This window comes from Symphalangus syndactylus, chromosome 4 (assembly GCF_028878055.3).
Source record: "Symphalangus syndactylus isolate Jambi chromosome 4, NHGRI_mSymSyn1-v2.1_pri, whole genome shotgun sequence".
Lineage (NCBI taxonomy): Eukaryota > Metazoa > Chordata > Mammalia > Primates > Hylobatidae > Symphalangus > Symphalangus syndactylus.
The window spans coordinates 35,134,575-35,160,101 of record NC_072426.2 but is presented as its reverse complement, the minus strand read 5'-3'; the positions used below and the strand labels follow the sequence as shown (position 1 = coordinate 35,160,101).

The following is a 25,527-nucleotide window of genomic DNA, read 5'->3' as shown; positions in this document are numbered from 1 at the left end:
AATTTATTCTAACAGTCTCTGTCTTTTAATTTGTGCATTTAAACCCTTCGTGTTTAAAGTATTTATATAGTTGTGTTAATATCTACCATATTTTTCACTGTTTTGTATTTGCTGCCCTTATTCTCTGTTTCTTCACTGGTATTGAGCACTTTATATGATTCCATTTTCTCTCTAAGCATATAAATTGTATTCTTTAAAAAAATATTTTGGTGGTTTCCCTAGAGCTTGCATTAACAACCAATCCAAGTTTACTTTCAAATAATATGAATACCATACCAGTACATGAATAATACAAGTGCTTTATAACAGAAGCTATCCAATTCCTCCCTTTCATCCCTTATAATATTGCTGTCATTCATTTGACTTATCTTGCAGGATCTCTAAATTACTGGTAAATTAACAGATCCAGCAGGATAGGCTATAATCACTGAATTACAAGCTATAATCACCAAATAAACTATAATCACTGAATAACTTGTTACTCTTGTTATTATTTTAGAGACTTGGGGGTCTCACTATGTTGCCCAGGCTGGCCTTGAATTCCTAGGCTTAGGCAATCCTCCCACCTCAGCCTCCTGAATAGCACAGGCATATGCCACTGTGCTTACTGTTATTGCATGGCAGGTCTTCTGGTGACATATTGCCTCAATTTTTTTCCAGAGAAGTCTTTATTTCTCTTCCTTTTTAAAGAATAATTTTCTTGGAAGTGAAACTGTAGGTTGATGGTTTATTCTTTCAACACTTTAAGTATTTCATGCCACTGTCTTGCTTGTGTGCACAGTTTCTGAAGAGAAATCTAGTGTGGTTATTGTCCGTGTTCCTTTTTAGGTAAGGTGTTTATTTTCTCTGGCTGCTTCCAAAGTTTTTCTGTTTATCTTTGATTTTCTGCAATTTAAATATGTCTAGATATAGATTTTTTGGTATCTATTCTGCTGGCATTCCCTGAACTTCCTGGATCTGTAGTTTGGTGCCTGTCATTAAATTCTGAAAAATTTTGGTCATTATCTCTTCAAATATTTCCTTTGTCCTTTTCTGTCTTTCTTCTCCTGGCATTGCCATTATGTATTTATTACACCTATTGTAATTGTCTCACACTTTTTGAATATTGATTTCTTCTTAAAAAATATTCTTTTTTCTCTTTGTATTTTATTTTGGGAAGTTTCTACTGACATCTTGAAACTCACTAATGCTTTCCTCAGCTGTGTCCAGTCTACAGCTGAGCCTATTAAAGGCATTCTTCATATCTGTTACAGTGGTTTTTATTTTTAACATTTCCACTTGATTCTCTCTTAGAGTTTACATCTCTCTGCTTACATTACCCATCTATTTTTTTTGTGTGTGTGTTGTTCACTTTTCCCATTAGAACATGTAATGGTTATTTTATGTGTCACCTTGACTGGGCCAAAAGATGCTCAACTAGCTACTTAAACATTATTTTGGGATGTGTTTGTCAGAGTGTTTCTGGAAGACATTAGCATTTAAATTGGTAGACCTAGTAAAGTAGCTGGCCCTCCCCAATGTGGGTGGACATCATCCAATCTGTTGAGGCGTTGAATAGAACAAAAAGGCAGAGAAAGGCTGAATTTGCTTTCTGCCAGACTAGTTGAGCCAGAACATCAACCTTCCCCTGCCCTTGATACACCTGGTTTTCAGGCCTTCAAATTTGGACTGGAATCTGCACCAGCGGCTCTCTGGCCTTTGAACTACACCACCGTTTTTTCTGGGTCTCCAGCTTGCTGATGGCACATTGTGGAACATCTCAGCTTCCATAATTGCATGAGCTAATTCTTTATAATAAACCATTATATAGGTGACCCTTGAACAACATGGGTTTGAATTGTGTGGGTCCTCTTATATGTGGCTTGTTTTAAAAAATATATTGGAAAATATTTTTGAGATTTGCAACAATTTGAAAAAACTCACAGATGAACCATGTAGTGTAGAAATATTGAAAAAATTAAGAAAAAGGTATGTGATGAATGCATAAAATATATGTGGATACTGGTCTGTTTTATCATTTACTATCATAAAATATAGGAAACTCTATTATAAAAAGTTAAAATTCATCAAAACATATAAACACAGACCATTCATGATGCCATTTACGCTTGAGAGAAAGGTAAACAACTGTAAAGATGCAGTATTAAATCCTAACTCTATAAAATTACCTGTATTACATACTGTACTACTGTAATAATTCTGTAGTCAACTCCTGTTGCTACTGTGATGAGCTCAAGTGTTGAGTATCTGTTTAAAATGCCCTGTGATGCTAATCATCTCTGTGTGAGCAGTTCATCTCTCCAGTAAATTGTGTATTGCAGTAAAAAGTGCTCTCTTACAGTTCTTATTTATTTTTCACTCTGGTTAGTGCAATACTGTAAACCTTGAGTAACACCGTGGGACCCATACAAAGGGCCACTAGTGATGCTGGAAGTGCTCCCAAGAAGCAGAAAAAAGTCATGTCATCAAAAGAAAAAGTTGAGTTGCTTGATATGTCACCTTAGATTGAGGTCTACAGCTGTGGCTGCCCATCATTTCAGACAGATGATTCATCTTGTAAACAGATGATGTAAACCTATGATACTAATAAATGCAATATGGAACTATAAATATATATTCTCTTCCTTATGATTTTCTTTTCTTTTCTTTTTTTTCTTATTTTTTTTATTTTTTTTGAGATGGAGTCTCACTCTGTCAGCCAGGCTGGAGTGTAGTGGCACAATCATGGCTCACTGCAGCCTCAACCTCCTGGGCTTGAGCAATCCTCCCATCTCAGCCTCCTGAGTAACTGGGACCACAGGCATGTGCCACCATGCCTGACTAATTTTTATTTTTATTTTTGTAGAGACAGGGTTTCGCCATGTTGCCCAGGCTGGTCTCAAACCCCTGGGCTCAAGGGATCCTCCTGCTTCAGACTGCACCTGGTCGTGATTTTCTTAATAACATCTTATTTTCTCTATCTTACTGTAAGAATATAGTACATAATACATATGACATACAAAATATATGTTTATCAACTATTTATGTTATTGGTAAGGCTTCCAGTCAACAGTAGTCTAGTCATAACTAAGTTTTGGGGAATCAAAGTTTTGTACAACTTTGTTATTGCTCAGGGGTGGGTGCCCTAGGCAAATCTCCATGTGGTTCAAGGGTAAACTATGTAGATAGATATAGATATAGATATACATGATATAGATATAGATATAGATATAGTCTAATACAGGGCCCTTAGTATATTCATCATTCTTGCTTAAAACTTCCAGTCTAGTAATTCCAACATCTCTGTCATATCTGAGTCTGGCTCTGATGCTTGCTGTGTCTCTTCAAACTGTTTTTGGCCTTTTAGTATTCTTTGCAAGTTTTTGTTGTTGTTGTTGTTATTTTGTTTTTGATAGCCAGACACAATGAATTGTGTACAAGGCACTGAAATCAATAGGCCTTTATTGTGAGGTTTTGTGTTTATCTTGCTAGAAATCAGGTTGTGTTTACTGTTTGATGTAGCTTTGGTGTGGTGGCTGAAATACCCTATAGTGTCTTTGTTTTTGTCTCTCCTGTTGCCTTGAGGTTTCCTTAGAGACTCTTTCTTAAATAAGGTTTGAGGCTTGCAGTTCTTTCACGTGTAATTTCCTGTTATTACACAGAAGCCAGATTGACTGGGTCTCACTCAGTCTTTTAATGTGCCTGTACTCCTGAGCTGTGCCTTCACGAGTGCTTCTCAGCCTTTCTTTTCCCTCTTAGGTGAGACAGAAATGCTAGGGGGTACGGGAATTTGGGTATTTCTTTTCCCTCAGGTGGGTTAGGATCTGGTAAACCCCAAGTCAGGCTCTGGCAAATCAGATTCCATTGAGGAAACTCTTTATTAAGGAAAACAGAATGTTCTGGGTGTATTTCAAAATGACTGCTTTTCCCCTTCCCCTGCTGGCCTCGTGAGGGGGGTTTTCTTTTATCTGCTCTGAGAAACTTTTGGGGCTCTTGGAGGTAAAAATCTCTACCTTTTGAAACTCAACTCATTCTTCAGGGCTTATGTTAAATGTATTCTCCCCTGTGAGGTTCTGTTTTGACCATTTCTTCTCATGGATTTTGTTTTCTCACCTTTGGTGTTGTACCTCTGACATTCCAAAAACATGGAATGCATTGAATTATATTCAGCTTTGTGTTTTGACTTGAGAGGATTTCTCTGTAGGTAGGCAGGATTGTCTACCTGTTATAGCAGCAAAGGAACTTTGAAAACAGATGGGAAATTAATGGAATTCTGGATTTGACTAAGGTTTGGGTATCTTAGCAAGGTTGGAGGTAAATATGATAATGAGACAGCCAAGTGGGAAGGGCTCCCTGGCAGAACCTCTGACAGCCTGCACATTGGGAGGAACGCATACGGGGTGGAGACATGGGAAGTTCATGTCCTTTGCAGTGGGGAGGAGCCTGGCCTCTCCTGTCCCAGGGTGTGGTAACTGGGATTCGATCTGTGAGGCAGTAAGCACACTAGCAGGATTCTGGCTTTGCAGAGTGTCCCTGTTTCCCTTTTTTTCCTTTTTGTCCAAATCTTGTTTTTCTCACCCTTCAAATTGTCTGCGAGCCTAATTTTTTTGTGGTTCTGTGACTAGGACCTTGTCTTTAGCTGAACTAAGGAAAATTCCTGCAGCAATAAAACTTCTGGAATGAAGTTTTTGTTTAGGAAAGAAAACACCAACAGCAAAACATACAAATTGCTAGCTTAAAAAAGCTCATAATATGCACAGAAATTATTTCAAAATCAACTTGAATTTTTTAAAAATTGGCATTTTAAATCTATAATCATGTTTAAGTGTATCAGAACTGTATTTTGTGGAGTTTCAGGAAAACTTTCTATGCTGGCCCAAGTCAGAGTATCTGCAGTTCTGCCATGTTCTGTTAATTATTATAGTGTTTTCTCTTGATGATTTTAGATTTAAATCACTTTATCAAGTTTACAATTGAGGCTCTAATTTACATACCTGCTCCACACTTGTGTTTGTATTAACTCAAGCAAGGTAGCCAATTGAAATGTGACAAATGGGGTTTTAAAGTGACTAGTTAAAATGTCATATTTCGATGTAAGTTTTCATATTGATTGGCTTTTGAGGATCCAGATTTCAAAAATTGAATGATTTTATGTAGCTTGTTAATAATTTCATATTAGGACTTCTGTAGTCTAAAATTGGATTTTACATGATCCAAATTATTCAGTGATTTTTGACTGTAAGATTAGAGTTAGATTGTTGGTTTTTTAAAAATTATTTTTTGGCAAAAAAGTGGCATTACTGTAATTATTGACTGTGAACTCCTAGAATTTATAGTGAAGGAATATTTACATATAAACATGTTATATATTATTATTAGGTTTGAAATATAAGCATGTATATATGAACACACATATATATCATCTTCATTTGCTTTGGTTTCAAATATATAGTCAAATTATGTTCAAACTATGCCAGGGAATTTCAAGTTCAAACTCATTTACAGACCTGAACTTACTGTGCTTTAATTAGTTATTATGTGTTCTACAGGTTGTTTGACTTGGCTTTGTTAATTGTCTAATAAACCTGAACAATTTGTCTACTGGAAACAATAGTAGTAATTGTGGCCATCTTGAGAACAATGAAGGCCATAGGAAAAGATAATCTTACTACTCATAACATCTAAAGCTTTATTACACAAACATTATCCCTACTATACTCTAAAATATGAAGGAGAGATGTAAGGGTTAAAGAAAGAAGAAAGAAACATGAAAAGTGGCTCAACAGTCAAAGACAGGTTTATTTTGGAAGAATATACCGAGAGGGGCTTCTGGCTGATTTTGGTCAGGAGCATTCTCTCTTACAGACTAGGAGTATTTATTGGTGAGAGAGCTTATCACAGGCTTGGGATGTTTCTGTGTTGGGGAGAAGTTTATGGCAGGGTTGGAATATCTCTGGTCAGAGGGGAGGTTATCTTGGGGCTGACATCTCTCCAGCAGGGAGGGAGGTTACCTCGGGGCTGGCATGTCTCTGGTCGGGGAGGGGGTTTATCTTATGGTTGGAATGTTTCTGGTCAGAGATATCATTTGTGGTTTATGGTCATGCTGACCTTAGCCAATAGGCTGATGCCCTTTGGATTTAGGTAGTTTTTGATCAAGGGGAACTTTAGAATGGCGGTGCTTATCCAAGATGGCCATGCTTCTACTCTGTCAAGAGAGAATCAGAAAATAAGAACCTTTAGGAGGCTGGGTGCAGTGGTGCACGCCAGTGCGGTGGCTCATGCCAACATGTTGGGATGCCAAGGCGAGCTGATTGCTTGAGCCCAGGAGTTTGAGACCAGCTGGGCAACATGGCAATACCCTGTCTCTACAAAAAAATACAAAAATTAGCCAGGCATGATGGTGTGTGCCTGTGGTCCCAGCTACCCAGGAGGCTGAGGTGGGAGGATCACCTGAGCCTGGGTGGTCGAGGGTGCAGTAAGCCATGATCACACCACTGCACTCAGTGGAGGTGACAGTGAAACTTTGTCTCAAAAAAAAAAAGAAAAAAAAAACCTATAGTAGAAAACAAAACTGGGAATGTATAATGATACCTGAGGTTAAATCACTGTGGTCCATAACAGCACTGGTGATAGCTTTTCCTTGTAATAGATGGGCTTGTACAGATAGATGCTGCTTGCTTGAAGGGAGGTTATAGTGGGTTCTGTACATTCATATTTTGTGGGGGAAAAAACATATCTACTCTATGCCATTATCTAAGTTTTAAGTAAGGAAACGTGTCATAAATTCTAAAGACATTTGAGTGTCATGGTTAATTAAGGACATAGACTTTGGAAACAGTGCTTGAGTTAGTTTCATCATAACTTAGAGCCTCTGTTTTCCTATATGCTAAATTTCCTATATCTTAAATCAGGAATAATAATATTATACCTACTTCATTGGATACTCATGTGAATTAAATGTGAATATTATTTTAAAAATCATATAGTGTCTGTTACTCTGTGAATGTTAGGTGAAATGTTTGTTATTATCATCATCACCTTTATTTATTTAAGTCAATGGTTATAGAAGTAACTTGTCTTCCCTTCTACGGACATAAATCAAAACAGGTACTGAAGTTTAAAAAGAAACTAAGGTATTTTAGGGAAAGAATTCTCACTTAACTCAGAAAAGACAACAGACTTACAGTCTTATAAAAATCTAACTTGATAAAATTCTGAGAAATCTCAGCCTTTAATATTGAATAATCAAGCATTAAAGATAATATCTCTCAAACAATGATATTCATAGCATATTTGGAAAGTTAAGTAATTCATTTATTTTTAGCTTTTCTAGGAAAGCTATTTTTTGTCCCTGAGTGGGTTAGTTGGCTTTCATTTTCCTAATAAAGATTAAAAGCTTTAAAAATATTTCATTTTACCAACTCTGAAGATTCTTTTGATTCATGTAGAGAATGATGGATACTAACTATGATCTAGTTCTAACTTTAAAACACGATTATTTTTCAGTTGTTTGCACCTAACTTGAGTGCTAGGAGGTCTATTAATAAAATATGTTGTAATTGTCCCACAGTGATAGCATAGTATTGTTAAAGGAAAATTACTGGCTAACCCCCTGCTGAATTAAAATGAATTTGAAATCTGAGTGGAACATTAACAGTCTGATGCATCTGGATTCTCCTTTCATTCACACTCATTTCCTAGAATGACCTTTATACTTCCTCTTTGTAGAGTTTCTTTGTTGGAAAAGGTCAGGAGGACAACGTTATTAAAATTCTTTAGGTTTTTCTAACTTCACCCTCATTATCTATTGCTTTTTCTGGGGTTATTTTTTTTCCTCTGAGTTTCGGTATAAAGGCATTTTACTCTAAAAGCTCTATTTCTCAGATACTTGTTTTTTTGTGTAATTACACTAAACTTCGTGCAGAATATAGGCATATGTTGATTGCTGCTATTTATGCAAGCTAAATATTCAATCTGGATTGATTAAAATGTATTATAGGTCTGTTTATTTCAGCTGGTATTAAATTGAGATAGTCTAAAAAGAGAAATAAAACTGATATTGATGTGAAAAGATTAAAAACACTGTACTTGACATTACCTACGATATTGACTTTAAAACATCTTGGAGGCTTAACAGCCTATGTTTGATTTTGATACCACGTCTGTATTATTAAGCTTATGCTTATCTGGCAATGTAGAATTAACTTTTGTAGAGGCAATAAGATATAAGAGGCAAGATATAAGGGCTGAGAGCATAGCCTCCCCATGTGATGTGGGCTTCTCACAGTGTGGCAGCTGTCTCCAAAAGCAATGGCCTAAGAGCAAGTACTCCAAGCAACCCAAATGGAAGTTGCAGGGCTTCTTATGACCTGGCCCAAGAAGTCACATAGTATCAGTTCCACCACATCCTATCAGATCAAAAGCCAGTGTTAAGGTCAGCCCCAATTCAAGGAGACGGGTCTGCACAAGGGCGTGAACACCTGGAGGTGTTCATTGGAACACTGTCTTTGAAGACTAGCTACTACAAATATGGAACTACTCATCACTAAATTCAAAACAGTGGTTACCTTTGGGGAGGGCAGGGAGAAGTGCACAGAGGGTGAAATACAATTGAGGTAACATTGTATTTCTTATATATTTTATACTAGGTGTAGATACATAGCTGTTCTATTATGCTTTTTGGTATTTTTAAAATACTTCATAATAAAAATGTACACTTTTTATTTCTTTTTAGATTCTGTAGCATCATTGTTTTAAAGAAGAGCTTATATCCAGGAAATAGTTATCAAAATAAATTTGGTGTTTGAAGATAGAAACCAAATGCTGTGGTTGACTGTTTATTGTGGACAATTTAAAACATACAAAATCAGGCAGAGTAGTAGAATGAACTCCCATCTACCTGTCACCAACCATAACAATTATAGACACATGACTAGTCTGGTTTCAGTTATACCTTACTTTCCTTTCTCCTGTATTATTTTGAAGCAAATGAAAGACTTCTTAACGTTTCAGCCCCACATATTTCACTTATATCTCTGAGACATAAAAATTTAAAAAACCCCCAAAACCTAAACTTACAATACCTAAATCTTCAATCATACCTAAACTTTCAATAATAATTTCTTCAATATTTTTCTGATCCATTTGGAAATTATCAAATATCCACTAAATTCAAGTTTCCAATTGTCTTATAAATATCATAATATTTTTTAATTGTTTGAATTAGGATCCTAAGAAGGTCCATACATTTTGATTAATTGATATATCTCCTGAGTCTTCTTTAATCTGTGGGTTTCTGCTTTTTCTGGATTTTATATTTTGGGCAATTTATTTGTCAATGAAACTAAGTCCTTTGTTGATTGCATCCCTGTGGTATCATTGAATATGTTCTTTTATTCCCTGCATTTCCTGTAAACTGGTAGTTGGATTTAGAAGCTCTATCAGATTCAAGCTTGGATACATTTTGTAAGACTTCTTTTTAGATTGTGGTATATTCTTCCGTGTGAAGGCAAAATAATGACTTGCCTGGTTGTCTCTTTTTGTGGTCTTAGCCACTGTTGAAAAATTCACAGATCCACAAAAGTTTTGGAACTACCAAATGATGATATTCTGATTATAGAATTCATTCTTCTTTTCTAAACCCATAGTTCATTTTCTTTATTAGCTGAAATGCTTCTATAAGAGAAGATCTCTTATATCCACTATTTGCTTATCTTTTGGTGCAGTTCATATAGAAAGTTTTCAAAATAATGGGTTAAATCACTAGTCTCCCATCTTACATCTGTATTTTTTTTACACACCAATAATCACATTTCTCAAGGACCCAAAGAATGATAACACCAGAATATCAAATAATTACTCATTGGATTTATCCCACAGTATATACCCAACAGTCTCAAAATAACAAAACCAGCACTACCACCAGCAATATGATTACTGTACAATGTTTTGTATCCAGTTCTTTTTGCTTTTGCATATATCTCACTTAGGATATAGTGTACAAATTATTTGTTTTAAAGTCATTTAGCATAGTTCCTCTCTGTATGGCTAGGCCTCCAACTGGCCACTTTTTTTTTTTTTTTTTTTTTTTTTTTTTTTTTGAGACAGAGTCTTGTCCTATTTCCCAGGCTGGAGTGCAGTGGCGAAATCACAGCTCATTGCAGCCTCACCCTCCTGGGCTCAAGTGATTCTCCTACCTCAGTCTTCCAAGTAGCTGAGACTACAGATGTGTGCCACCCCACCTGACTAATTTCTTTATTTACTTTTTTTTGTAGAGATAGGGACTCACTATGTTGGCCAGGCTGGCCTTGAACTCCTGGCCTCAAGCAGTCCTCCCGCCTCAGACTCCCAAAGTGCTGGGATTATAGGCATGAGCCACTGCACCCAGCCTAATTTTTGTTTTTAGGAATTTCTGCTGTAAAGTTTTATTTATAATTATGTAAATTGTATCTCTTCCTTCTATTTCCTTCCCCTTTAATTAGCCATTTTTAGAGCTTATGATTTAATTTTTTCATAGTTTTGAACATAATAGGCTACTTTTGATACACATTTATATATATACTTGCATCCCCTTTTTTATTTTTTATTTTTTTGCAGGTAAAGGAAGGCAGATTAATTAGAGAAAGTACAAAGATATGTTGGAAGGGTGCAATGGGCAGCACAGCAGAGAAGGGGCTGTCTGCCACATTCTCCTTTGTTTAGATAAATGTAGCATACTATACATACTTATCCCATCTTGCTGTTTTTACTTAAGATAGCCTGGAGATTAAGTCATAGCCGCAATAAATGCTATTGTGTTGAATGTACCCTAATTTTATTTAGCTTGTCATTTCTTCTGAGTATTTCGATTATTCCCAGTTTTGTGCTATTATAAATAGTCCTGCCATGAATTGCCTCATCTTTTCATTTTTCTTCTTTTTTCCCCAGTGTGTATCTTTTCATGTTTTTTTTTTCTAGTGTATCTGTGAGATCAATGTCTAAAACAAGATCGTTGAGCCAAAGGGCAAATGAGTATTTCAATTCTTCAAATATTGCCAAATTCCCTTTCATTGAGACTGTACTGTTTTACATTCTCAACCACATATGAAAATGTTTTTTTTTTTACTCACAGGTTTCCCAGAATATGTCATCAGACATCATTTTTACCAATTTAATGAATAAAATAATCATGTATTGGAAGTTTTCCTTTTCATTTCTCTTATGAGAAATGTTAAAACTTTTTTCGTATAAGTAAGCAATTTTTTTCAGTCAACTGTTTCTCTAGACCATTTTAAAAAATATCTTTTTTCTCTATTGTTCTAGAAATTGTTTATGTATAACAAATAATCCCTTCATTTGTGATGTAAATCATATTTTTACCAGCTTGTCATTTATTTTACTTTGCTTATTATTCTCCTTGCCATATAAATTTTTATTTTTACTATTAAAATTTATCTCTTTATCTTATTGTTTTTAGGTTCTGGATCTTAATTAGAAAAGTTTTCTCCATTCCTTGATTATAGAAGAACTCACTCAGGTTATCTTCTAGTGTTTAGATAGCTTCCATATTTACATTTAAATATCTGATTCATTTTGAATTTATCTTAGTGTATGATATGAAGAATGGGTCTAATTTATATTCTTTCTATTCAATTGCTAAAATGTTACCTCCCTGAAGTGAAAGCCTATCTTTATCAAATATTAAATTTGCATTTGTAATTAGAAGTAATTCTGGATTTTGTATTTTGCTTGCTTGGTCTGCCTATTATTGTTTGAATACCAGACTGTTTTAATATTAGAGACTTGATAATATGTTTTAGTATCTTGTACAGCTGGCCACCTCTGCCCCATCTTCTTTTGCAGGGTTTCCCTGGCTTATTATATGCTTATTTTTCCAAATCGGCTGCAGAATTGAAGTCTAATTCCAGGGGGGAGAAATGATATTTTTACAGGGGTTGCTACAAATTAATAAAAACTTTAAAATATTTCCAGTTTGTATACTTTCCTGTCCTTGAAGTGTGTTTTATATTACTTTCTTATTTAAGATTTAGGCATTTTAAATTATGTGAACATTTTAATTCTTAAGACATCCATCAAACTTACTGTATTAAGAGGAAAATTGAGAATTATTGCTTTATAAGTTGTATTTATCTGAGCTGGAATTATTTAGGTCATTGATATCTAATTTATCTTTTGTAGTTTATTTCAAGTTATTTTTAATGCATGTATCTTTAGGAAGCAAAAGGCTCTCTACCCTAGCCCACTAAAAGAAAAACCAAAAACAAAAAGTCCCCAAAGGCTGACCGGGAGAGGAGCGGGTATGGGAAAGAGAGATGATGGTATAGAAATGTACGCTGGAGGTGTCTACAGTTAATAACAACATTTATATGAGCTTCTAAGCCAGTGGGATCTTCACATCCCCTAAAAGAATTTTGAAAAGCTATTTGTCTCTTTGTACATTTTGTAGTTGACATCTAACATTTGTACCATGAATTTAAACAGTTGTAAATGATGTGATTTCCTGTTTATGTTAAATATGTTATTTTAAAATGATACCATTACATCATTATTTAAAATTTATCCAATGAAATTAAAATAACATAACAATTTAAGACCTCTAGTCATCATTAAACAATATATGAATTAAGATCTTTGAGAGCCAACTTTTACATTTTCTTCTCTCCTTAAATGTGTATTTCCTTCCTCTTCCTGTATGGAATTATATCTTAACTAAATATGTTTTTATACTTAATTTTAAAAAAATTGATCATTATATTATACTTCTTGGTAATAAACATGTATATTAATTTAAAAGAATTGTTTAAAAATTTTCTATGACCATAGGCTTTAAGTGCTAAGAATTTTTTATTGGTTTCAAGTTTCTATTATAATTAACAGCATAAATTCTATATAAGTAGCACAATTGTATTAAAAGATTTGATCATTATTGTATGTTTTTAAAAAGTAAAATCTTATTGGAAATGCATTTCTTAAAGAGATGGGTGAGACTTTTTACATGTCTTCTTTGAATATTGGTTATTAGTTGAATAAAACAGGGTTTAGCAGTTCTTTTCCTGTTTGTTTTTATTACTATAATCTTAAGAAGCCCACATCACATGCCTAATAAGTGATAATAAAATAATTTTTTGTGTGTGTCATTCAATTCTTTGACCTGCTTCCATATCATATGACAAAAACAATCTGTTATCAAAAATCACTTTCAACAATCAGCTAACATCTGAATTTTGCTCTCCTTCTGCTTTGTTCAAAGCAAAGAATTGGAAATACCTGACTTGCAAAAGGATTGGCTAATCAGATGTTAGAGTCTGATTTCTTTCTGATTTTACCTTATTAAGTTGACTGCAGTAAAATTTGAATTGTCCCTTTATTTGGAGTCCCAGTGGTTGTTATACCCTGAGGCCATGCACCCTAGAAAAATTCAGAGTAGAAAAGAGGTTTGCGCTTTTGTTGGTAAATTGGGCAGACAGGAATTATGAGAAGAGGAGAAGAATGTGTGACACTTCCATACATTCTTAATAGATCAGTTTTAGGAAAAAGTAGAAATGGAAATTGAGAACCTAGAAATAGATATACAGAAATATCTATGCTCAGATTTGTCATCCTGAACCTTGTAGGTTACACCTAGTAGCCCCAGTTTGAAGACCCTCATTTGAGGTAGCCCATGACAGAAAGGCCAACACCCTGGGCTACATTGGTCTTGTCTAACAACAAGATGTACAGCAGCTGGGGGTCAGCAAAGGCAGAGCTCCTGTGCTCTGTAAAAAGTATGCCAGTATTGCTTATGTAGGAACACTGCCCAGTGATTTGACATTGTCTTCACAAGAACGTTCTATGCAAGATGATACATGGTTGGTCACTCAAACAACAAAATCCCTTAACACACATTGGGTTTTAATTCTGTCCCATAACACCTATTTGGATCTTAAATAATGTGGTTCAGATAGCTTTGGTCAGTCAACTTGATGATGGCTTGAATTTAGCTAGTGATGAGGAATAGAGGGCTACTTGGCATATTCCTTACCAGCTAAGGCTATCTATTCTTGATAACCCCTCCTACTGGGTTTAAGAGATAGGAATGAACTCTTTTCCCAAATGAGTTTGTGGCGCAGGTACATGTGTATATGCATGCATGTGCTTCAGCAGAAAACATTTCAGAACCACAGCCTTAAATTATTCATTCTTAAAAATTTTAAAAACCTCAGCTCAGCTCTTGAGGGAAAGAGGAGAGCAGATGAAGGCCCAGGGTTAGGAATTAAAATGCGGATACTGTATTTGGTATTGCTGTATTAGAAAAGTAATCTGTTAGTCATGCAAGAGGTGTAATTGACCTTTTATAATAAAAGGTCAAGGATCCAGACATATATTTTGGCTGGGAAAAAGACCATCTCACCTTACCTTTTGTGAGCAGCAGGGGCTCCCCTCTGTAGGGCAAAATTGTCCTTTAAGAAATTACCTTTGACATGCCATTATTTTAAGTAAGTGAAAAGTGGCAAACATTTAGTGCATCTTCTCTGTGTGCCTGGTACGATTCTAAGTGCTTTACATTGGTTCTTTAATTTAATCCGCATAGTAACCCTCATGAATGAGTTTCAGAGATATTGATCCTCTCATTCTCAGAGTTGGCAATTTGCCTACAGTACTGAGCAGCCTTTTCTACTCAACCAGAGTGCAATTTCAAGTAGTGTTTTCTTTTTTTTTTTTTCAAATTTCATTTAGATTCGGGGGTACATGTTTGTTACCTGGATACATTGCGTGATCCTGGGGTTTGGCGTATGAATGATCCTGTCACCCAACTGCTGAGCACAGTACCCAGTATTTTCTCTATGTGTCAAGAAATGTAAAAGATGGGGAGACTTGCCATGGAGTGTAGGAGAGCTGACTTTGACCTAACAGATCTGTGGGTAGATGCCATAAATTGACTCTATAGCACTAAAAAGAAATAAACACACACACACAATTGACCTGTTCAGTGAAGTTATTAATAGAGTTCTTCATGGTGAAGAAAATCTGTATAGGTTTAATTCAGGATTAAAAAATAGTGGTCTATGGGCAGATTTAACCTACAGGTTGTGTGATAGCCCAGTATGATATTTAAATAAAATTAGAATTTGCAGTGCCTTTTCATGGGGGCAGAAACACTCAATAACAGCTCCTACTGATGCTATAGCCCCAAAGCTTCACACATTTACATTTTCGTGCCTGGATTCTGAAGACTTCTGAGTGTGTAGCTCTTGGTTAAATCACTCAAAGGAGGTGGTAGGTCATACATGGTTGGTAGGCTGTATTAACTATTTTTTGGTTATTTTTACCAGAGATTCGGGAGATGATGGTGGTGGCAGCAGCCCTGGATTTGTCCAGTAGGCATATTTTAAAAATGCTTAAGCACCAGCTAGTTAGAAGCACACAAAACATTTGTTTCATAAAAGTATTAAAGTATTAAGTTTTCTAAAACTTAGGGAAAAAAACATTGCCTGTCATAAAAAATTCAATAAATTATACTATTTTCTGTGATAGTAAAAGTAAGAACTACTTTGGATTTCCTTATGCCGTTTGCTAAGACCATTGGAAAAGCACGCAGTATTAGGACGGGAGTGTCCCGATTTTCCAGGAACTGTCTGTCACGGCCTCCCTTGGCTAGGAAAGGGAAATCCCCTGACCCCTTGTGCTTCCTGGGTGAGGCGATGCCCTGCCTGGCTTCAGCTCGCCCTCCTTGGGCTGCACCCACTGTCCAACCAGTCCCAATGAGATGAACCAGGTACTTCAGTTGGAAATGCAGAAATCACCCGTTTTCTGCATTGATCTTGCTGGGAGCTGTAGACCGGAGGAGCTGTTCCTATTCGGCCATCTTGTAACGATCCTCAGATATTTCTTAAGAAATAAATTATTTAAATACTATTTATCCTAGTTTATAATACTTTCTAATCTGATTTCTTTCTCATTACATGCCCAGGATACTACCTTAAAGTTGAAATTTGCTATTCTCAAGCATGTTTGTATACTACAATGGCATGTTTGCATCCATAAAGGATGTGGAGTATTGTTTTGTATTATGTTTCAAACATCATATAACTGTGTTTATACTGTACATACAATTTTGTGCCCTTTTTTCCCTCAACATAATTTTGAGGTTTATCTATATAAATCTAAAATCCATACAAATATAAATTACAAAGTGAATGGCTCTAGTTCATTCTTTCTTTTTTTTTTTTTGAGATGGAGTCTTGCTCCATCACTCAGGTTTGAGTGCAATGATGACATGATCTCGGCTCACTGCAACTTTCACCTTCTGGGTTCAAGCGATTCTCCTGCCTCAGCCTCCCAAATAGCTGGGATTACAGGCACCCGACACCACGCCCAGCTAATTTTTGTATTTTTAGTAGAATCGGGGTTTTGCCATGTTAGCCAGGCTGCTCTCCAACTCCTGAGCTCAAGTGATCTGCCCGCCTCAGACTCCCAAAGTTCTGATATTACAGACCTGAGCCACCGCACCCAGCCAGTTCATTCATTTTTAACTGCTGTAAGTGATTTCATTTGATAAATACACCTTTATTTATTTATTTATTTATTTATTTATTTATTTATTTATTTATTTATTTTTGAGACAGGTTCCCACTCTGTTGCTCAGGCTGCACTGCAGTGGCATGGCCAAAGCTCACTGCAGCCTCGACCTTCCAGGCTCAAGTGATCCTCCTACGTCAACCTCCCAAGTAGCTGGGACTACAGGCACGTGGCACCACATCTGGCTAATTTTTTATTTTTTGTAGAGTTACAGTCTCACTGTGTTTCCAGGGCTGTTCTCAAACTCCTAGGCTCAAGCACTCCTCCTACCTTGGCCTCCCAAAGTGCTAAGATTATAGGTGTGACCCACTGTTCCTAGCCAAATATACCTCTATGTAGACATCCATTCTCTGTTGACAAACATTTTATTTGTTTCTATCCCATTACATTAGAAACAAAGTCAGCATTACATAGTGGCTAAAACAGGGATACTGAAAGTATTTTCTAGGTTCAAATGCTGATTTTATCTTTTTTTTTTTTTCTTTTTTTTGAAATAGAGTCTCGCTCTGTCGCCTAGGCTGGAGTGCAGTGGCACGATCTCGGCTCACTGCAACCTCCGCCTCCTGGGTTCAAGTGATTCTCCTGCCTCAGCTTCCTGAGTAGCTGGGACTACAGGTGCGTGCCACCACGTCCAGCTGATTTTTTGTATTTTTACTAGAGACAGGGTTTCACCATGTTAGCCAGGATGGTCTCGATTTCCTGACCTCGTGATCCGCCCACCTTGGCCTCCTAAAGTGCTGGGATTACAGGCATGAGCCACCGCGCCCGGCCTGATTTTATATCTTCTTCTTCTTTTTTTTTTTTTTTTTTTTGAGACAGAGTCTCACTCTGTCGCCCAGGCTGGAGTGCAGTGGCGCAGTCTGGGCTCACTGCAAGCTCCGCCTCTCGGGTTCATGCCATTCTCCTGCCTCAGCCTCTCCGAGTAGCTGGGACTACAGGCGCCCACCACCACGCCCGGCTAATTTTTTGTATTTTTAGTAGAGACAGGGTTTCACCGTGGTCTCGATCTCCTGACCTCGTGATCCGCCCGCCTCGGCCTCCCAAAGTGCTGGGATTACAAGCGTGAGCCACCGCGCCCGGCCCTGATTTTATATCTTAATAGCTTCCTTGCCTTGGGCAAGTGACTTAATCCCTCTTGCTTTACTTTCCTCATTTATATTATGGTATATTCACAAAACGGAATATATAGCAGCTGACAGAAATAAAATCTAGCTATATCAATTTTAAAACTTTTTCTTGTGGTAAGAATACTTAGCATGATATCTATCCTCAACAATTTTTTAGGTGTACAATAGAGTAGTGATTGTAAGTACAATGTATGGCAGATCTAACTTATTCATTTTACGTAACTGAAATTTTATGCTAATTAAATAGTAGTTCTGGGTCAGGCATGATGGCTTGTGCCTGTAATCCCAGCACTTTGGGAGGCTGAGGCGGGTGGATCACTTGAGGCCAGGAGTTCAAGTTCATCCTTGTGCAAACATTATAGAGTGAATTTACACAAACCTAGATGATATAGTCAACTACACACCCAGGCTGTAGCCTATATCTCCTAGGCTATAAGCTGTACAGCATGTTACTGTACTGAATGCTATAGGCAAATATAACACAATGGATGTAGTTGTGTATCTAAACATAGAAATGATACAGTAAAAATATCATATTTATAATCTTGTGGGACCATGATCATATTTGTGGTCAATCATTCACTGAAACATTGTTAAACTTAACACTGTTTTGCAGGGTGCATGATTGTATATGGGTAGATGTAGGTTATTGTGAAGATCCTAGCATTCCTATTGAATACTAAGGTGCTTGTTACATCTGTAACATAATTAACAGAGTAATAAGTTCACGTGGTTCAAAAATGGACCTATGAAGAGACTGTGTCATGAAAAAAGGATAATGATTAGTTTAATATTGTGTACATGAGGTCTAAGATTACACCAAAATCAAAAGTAAAAAGATAATAATACCTACAGTTGTTAGGAGGATTAAATGAGTTAATATTTATAAAAAACTTCTAATAGTGCCTGGCACATAGAAAGTACTATACAAGTATTTGTTAAGTAAAATATATGTACATCATTAACTATACAAGATATTGCCAGATTGTTCTGCAAAATATTAGTACTAATGAATTTTATAGCTTCATCCCACTCCAAATGCCACAAGCGTGGGTAAGAGATGACATTTCTTCATATTCTTTTACCACTTGAAATAATGAGGTTTCTAAATTTTTGTCAATTTTTGGTTGTGAAATGAATCTCACTGTGGCTTTAAGTTGCTACATTTTCCTAATTTAAAATGAAATTGAACAACTTTTAATATATTTAATGTTATTTCGATTTCTTCTTTTATTAAATGCCTAATTATATTCTTCACTCATTTTCTTTCCTGTAGAGCTCTTTGCATTTTACCTACTGTCTTAAATACTAAGGTTTGTAAACACTCTTGATGTCTAAAAGTGCACCTCCATACACACTTATTTAAAATTATCTTAGCTATTCTTGTTCTTCTAAAAAAATTGATATCAGTTTGTCAATTTGCATAAAAATTCAATTTTGATTTTAATTGGAATTGAGTTTATAGATCAATTTTGGAGAGAACTGATCCGTGAGAAAAGTTTTACTAAGAACAGTTTTTCTATTTATAGCTAGGGTTGCTCTATTATTTTGTTCTGTATTTTTTGTTATTCTATTTATATGCTTATATATTACTTCCTATTCTTTTGTGTTTGGAGCAGATGCACTTAATTGGTGAGTTTGACATCTTCATTAAAAGTCCTCTGTTCTTACATTTTCTTCTTTGCAGATCTTGCTAGCATTCACAGTTCCAACTATCATCTTATGGAAATGAATCCTCAGTCTCTTTCATAGCTCGTCTAGTCCTGCTCTTAATTCCCAAGGTCTTCATTCTAGGTCCTTGTTTTCCATTCCCATTTTCAATTACAAATATTATCCATCCTTAAGTGTATTGCCAATGTTTTTTAGATTAGCTGAAGATTTGCCAGCCTTCTCTTCATGAGCGTGGGTTATTTCTATATAATAAACATGTTGTAAATCTTCAGCAAAGGCTAATAATTTGACTGTGCTTTAAGGCTTTGTAGACTAATGTTGGTACAGTTACAAGCTCTTTCTTTTATCAAGGGAAATAAAATCATTTGGACATCAAATATTGTTGGCCATTTTGTCTTTTACATGGGTTTTTGAAAGGGTGTTTGGCCATTATGTATTATGAACAGATTAGATGTTCTGCCTGAAAAGCACTCTTCTTGAATTTCTGCATTAAGGAAAAATATAAACAATGTATTTAAGACTGTGGTTTGCATGACCATTCCTCAAGATGCTAGAACTTTCTCTGAGTTCTTTTGAAGGCAGCTAGGGCCTAAGTGGATGGAGCAGCTGCATTTCTCCATTAGGGCTTTGAACAGTCTTGCCAAGGAAAATCTAAGTGATTTAAAACACACTCTTAGTCCAGAACTTTAATGAGCATTTTCTAATAACTGAGGGAGGGGCATTAAGAACCATGTCCACATTTTTTTTTTTTTTTTTCACTCTTTAGAGTTTTATTTCACTAACTTCAGGTCAAATTTCTACAACTGTGTTCTGGTCAATTTACTATCCTTGCTTGGCTTCGCCAAATGGTAGTACCAAAAGATTTGTGGGATAGGGAGAAGATACCACTTTAAGAAGCACGCATTTACTCATCCTCCACAAATCAACAGAGTTAGGCATCTGATTGTTGAACAAAACAAAGTTTTAATAGCATCCAGGAGGGCAGACAGGCAAACCAGGCTGTAGACACTTTTCCATTTGTCAAAATCAGACCAGAGAAAACCTCCTCCACACAGATATAATAGGTATTGATATTCATCTTTTCTTTAATGATCATATCATGTAGTTTCTCAAGTCCTTCCTTTAGGCCATCTCCTATGATTGCGCAGGTAAGCTGCAAATGCCAAGGAGTTGATGAGCTCAGTTCACCCATTGCTAATAATTTCTCAATTTCTGAAAGAGATAATGAGTTCCCCAAGTCTTGTTTATTAGCAACTATAAGTACAGGGACTCCTTGATTTTCTGATAACCTAGTTATTTTGTGAAGTTCAGTTTTGGCTTCTTCCATCCTTTCGGTATCAACAGAGTCCACAAGAAATAAAATGCCATCTGTGCATCTGGTATATGACTTCCACAGTGGCATTAATTTCTCCTGACCACCTACATCCCAGAAGTGAAAAGTGACTGTTTTAGAATTTCTCAGGTTTACCTTAATTTTCTCAGTGTTAAATGCTTTGGTAGGTACGGTATTTACAAATTCATTGAACTGCAGCCTGTATAAGACAGTTGTCTTTCCAGCACAGTACAAACCCAGCATAACAATGTGGAAGGACTGAAATGAAGGCAGGCTGGACAGGATAGAAGTCTGGTCTGATAATCCATTCCCCATTTCCAGCTGCAAATAAATGTCCCAAATTGAAACGCTTTCTACTTCTTGCTTTAGAACTTCTCTTCGTACGTGATCCAACTACAAGACTGACTAACCATCCTTCCCTCCCCTTCACTCAGCGTCTCTCTCAGCTGCTGGGGAGGTGTGCTGATACCTGTTCGCTGGCACCAGGGAGGCATGGGCAGTGGCAGAGGCCTGAGCGCCAGGTGGGCGCGACGCGCCAGACTGTCCTAAGGGTGGTTGTCCGGCAGCTCCACGTGACAGACCCCGCCCCCTGCCTGCACGCCCCTAATCACTAATAAGGGTTATCATAGATGTCAAACTGCTTCCCCCTCCGTTCCAAGAGAATTATTATTCATGTTTTCTTTATTTAATGTTAATACTTTTCTTCCTTCATCCATGATTGCCCACCTATTTTGACCCTGTGTAATCATTTGATATATAATTCTTTTGGTTCACATTGACTAAAGAAACACATAAACAAAAATTAAGGGCACATAGCTTAAAAGTATTCTTAGAGAATGATGGTATTTCCGTGAGTTATAAAGAGTAAGATTCGAAGTAAACCTACCTTTCTTCCTTCCTTCTGTCTGTCCGTCTGTCCATCTATCCGTCCTTCCATCCTTCTGTTCTTCCTGCATGCCTACCTTTCTTAATTAAAAGAAATGTTTATATGTGGTTGTCATGTATGGACAGGAACATTGATATGGGAATTGAAGGCCTGGGTGTAGCTCTGGTTTGGCAACTTAAATTCTTTGAAGCTCAATGTTAATTTGGAAAACAAGGCCGATACTTGTTTTCTGAAGAAAGGAAACTGAAGAAAGGAGAGTAAGGGAGTTTAGGAAAATATAAAAGGAGAGCAATCAGGTGGATTTTGCTGTCTATAAATTTCGAGGAAACTGACTTTTAGAACAGATATGGAAGAAGGCAAACCTTGTTTCTAAAAGGAAACCCCACTTGTGAAATATCTTCAAAGTGAAATTCATAATCATCTTTCTAGTTCGGCTTCCCTTTTGGGGATAAGGACAAAGTACTACATCCTGTGTTAGAGGGTGATATGGCTGCAGTCAGTCCCCCATTAATTATGAAGTTTGGTAGCATGGATTTGACTTATTTTACTATTGTGTTTCTTCCAAAAAGCCCCATGCTTGCTCAAAGTTGATAACTATACCAGATATTGTGGGATAGTTTCAGCACTAATTGAATAATTTCTAAAGGCCAGAAATTATCAGTTGTCACTTATTTCATGTTAATAATCTTACTAACCAGATGTTGTGATAACAATTTAACTGATGTGTAGGGAGAAACTTTGTTAAACCATGAGTTTTTTCTGCTCTCAGACCCCCACAGCAGTCATCAACACAAAAGACTTCTGTGACCAAAGATGTGGGAGTTTTTCCTCAATATACCACGCCTGGACACCAGCTGGTATACTTCAATTCATTTCTGACACTGTCTACCTGGAGATGGTGTCAGGTCCCATAGGTTGAGGGCTTAGTCCCACAAGACCACCACTTCCTTCCCCCACAGTTGAAAGTCAGGGCCTCTGGAACTTCTGAGCAATTGGCTTCAAGTTGGGATTCCCATGAACCCTTCTTTGGGTTCAATTAATTTGCTAGAGCAGCTCATAGAGCTCAGGGAAACATTTACCTGTGTTTACTGGTTTATTATAAAGGACATTACAAAAGATACAGATGGAAACATGCATAGGGCCAGGTATGGGACACAGAGCTTCCATGCCCCCCCCTGGCACACCACCCTTCAGGAGCCTCCAGGTGTTCAGCTGTCTGGAAACTCTCTCAATACAGTTCTGTTGGGTTTTCATGGAAGCTTCAGGACATCAACATTCCTTCCCTCAGGGCATGGGGTAGGACCCTAACCAGGAAGGGTCTTAAGACCCTCAGTCAGAAAGGCAGAGAAGAGTGGAGTCCTTCCTTGGGGCAGTGGAAAGGAGGGCAAGAGAAGGTAAGAGGCCTGTGCCTGAGGCCTAACACACCCAATATTATAACAAAAGACTGTAACAAGGGCAATGGGAGTCAGGAGCCAGGAACGGGGCCAAAATCCAATATATATCATAACACCACACTGTTGTAAAATAAAAAAAAAAATGAGGCTCAAAGAAGTTGTTCCTTGTTTTAAATCAACAGGTATCAAGTGGCAGAATCAGGATTAGAGCCCAGGATGTCCGATTTGGTGTTGCATGTGACTTCCACTGGAAAACAGCATGGATTGGTGTTAGTAATGTGGCTTCTAGAATCTGGCTGTCTGACTTTGACCTTGGACAAGTTATTTAAGCTGTCTAAGCCTCTGTTTTCTCATTTAGAACGTGGGAGTGCGAATAATTATTTTGGTTTTTTTAGAGACAGAGTCTTGCTGTGTCACCCAGGCTGGATTGCAGAGGCATGATCATAGCTTGCTGCAGTCTTGAACTTCTGGGCCCAAGCAATCCTCTTGCCTCAGCCTCCTAAGTAGCTAAGACCACAGGTACCATCATGCCCAGCTAATTTTTCATTTTTTGTAGAGATGGAGTCTTGCTATATTGTCCAGGCTGGTCTTGAACTCCTGGCCTCAGGCAATTCTCCTGCCCTGGTGTCCAAAAGCTCTGGGATTACAGGTGTGAGCCACTGTGTCCAGCTGATAGCTATCTTTTAGGGGCAATTTTCTAGATCCCTGTCCTTCCTCTGTCTTTCAACCATCTTCATTATCAAGGTCTTAATATATGTATACTCAATCCCATGGTAACCTACTTCCATGTCCAAGTCAGAGCCAGTCTGCCCTGCACTGGAGACATACTAGTGTACAAGACAGTTCTTGTCTCTGCCTTTGTGGAATTTACAGTTTACTGGAGTTACCTATACTATGGTGGTGTAAGCAATGAATGTAGCCACATAGGATACTACTGGAAGGCATAGTGGGGGCACCTGAGACTGGTGGGGCTGGATAGGAAGGGAAGGCTGCTTGGAACTGTACATTGAAAGTGAAGGATGATTTGGATTTAGCCAGGTGAAGAGGAGGGAGAAGAGTGTTCCAGAGAAAATGATGTTTGCAAAATCTAGGAGCTGCAAGAGATCATGATGTTTTCCAAAAACTGGAAGTTCAACCTGTGCCCATGTGGGAGGTGGTAAGAATTGAGATGGAAAAATCAGCAAGGGCACCTCAGGAAATGCCTTGCTAGTCATGTTAATGGTTTTGGACTTGGACCTGAGGGCAATGGGAAACCACTGAAGGAATTTAAGGACTTTGCCACATGATAAGATTTGTACTCTGATTATTGTCTGAAAAGTAGGTGGGAGGAGGTCAAGATTTGGAAACAAGATGATGAGAGCCCAAACTTCAACAGAATAGTAGAAATGGGGAGATGCAAATATCTTCAAGAAATACATAGGAAGTAGAACTGGCAGGACTTGGACTTGGAAAGTAGAGGAGAGGGAGAAGTTGAACATAATGTTCAGGTTTTCACTTGGTTAACTTTCCCCTGAGTGCCAAGTGAAGAGGAAAAATATTATTATTTACTTCCTAGACAAAGCACTTCATGTGTACCAGGCACTGTTCTAAGTGATTTACAGATACTATATTGTTAACTGTTCATAGTGGCCTTATGAGTTAGTTCCTACTCATTTTTCCTATTTTATAGTTTAAGAAACTGAGGCATGCAGAGATTAACAACCTCCCCACATAGCCAGAAATTGGTAGAGCCAGAATTCAAACCAGGCAGACTGGTCCAAGACCCAGGTTCTTAACCACTGCACCCTGCTGTCTTATCAACGGGGAAGATAAATTCAATTTTGGTCATGCTGAGTTTGAGGCGCCATCAAGACATCTAAATGGAGTCACCCGGTGGTTTGGCATTTAAAAACAAAATTTAAGCCAGAGACATGGATTTGAGAAACATTTACCTATACATAGTAATTGACCTGTGTGAGGAAGAGGAGGTAGAGTGAATGGAGGAGCAGGCCTGTTGGGAACACCTATTTAGAACCATTCCCAGGAGACAGAGGTTAGGCAAGGCTAGAGAGGTAGGAAGAAAACCAGGAGAGCATGGACTAGATATTCAGTGACATCTTCATGGAGGTAACTGGTTTTGAAAGGAGGCCTCTCCAGTCCCCACTGCCCCTCCCTCTGTAACTCAGAGCCACTGAGCCATGCTGGCACTCACCGCATTGTGCCTGGCCTCAAGGCATGCCCATTACTGTGGTGTGAGCAGCAGTGAATTGGTATGGGTTTGCAGCAGCTCAATTCTTGTCTCCTTAGAGGAAGTAATTCAACTGAGGGGTTTAAAGCAGAGAGACCAAGGCAAGTTTTATATTTTTTAAATCTATTTTTTTTCCTTTTATTCCTTTTTTCTTTTTTCTTTCTTTTTTTTTTTTTTTTTTTTTTTTTTTTTCCTGAGACAGAGCCTCGCTATGTCTTCCAGGCTGTAGTGCAGTGGCATGCTCTAGGCTCACTGCAACCTCTGCCTACTGGGTTTAAGCGATTCTTGTGCCTCCACCTCCTGAGTAGCTGGGACTGCAGGTGCCCGCCACCAGGCCTTGCTAATTTTTGTAT

At 37.4% G+C, this 25,527-nt stretch overlaps 1 protein-coding gene and 1 long non-coding RNA gene across 2 annotated transcripts in view; one reads left to right on the top strand and one right to left on the bottom strand.

Annotated features, from left to right (window-relative positions):
- LOC134736463 (uncharacterized) overlaps positions 1-25,527 on the top strand; it is a 103,245-nt gene that overhangs the window by 23,281 nt on the left and 54,437 nt on the right. The gene's annotated exons all lie outside the window — the stretch shown is intronic.
- On the bottom strand, positions 3,251-20,982 carry LOC129480064 (ADP-ribosylation factor-like protein 4A). Its single transcript, XM_055273870.1, has 4 exons — positions 20,413-20,982; positions 17,333-17,356; positions 4,093-4,201; positions 3,251-3,423 (listed from the first exon to the last, which is right to left on the bottom strand). Exons 1-4 carry the CDS (start codon positions 20,980-20,982, stop codon positions 3,251-3,253), a joined length of 876 nt encoding a protein of 291 aa, XP_055129845.1.

Excerpts from the sequence above, each read along its gene's own strand:
- LOC129480064 (XM_055273870.1), bottom strand. The coding sequence starts at position 20,982 with ATGGGGAATGGATTATCAGACCAGACTTCTATCCTGTCCAGCCTGCCT. Across the intron at positions 4,202-17,332 it reads TCTCAAAAAAAAAAAAAAAA|GTAGACAATCCTGCCTACCT; the intron begins AAAAGAAGAAGA and ends CTGCTATAACAG. Across the intron at positions 3,424-4,092 it reads TCAGAGGTACAACACCAAAG|TGCCTTGTACACAATTCATT; the intron begins GTGAGAAAACAA and ends TATTGATTTCAG.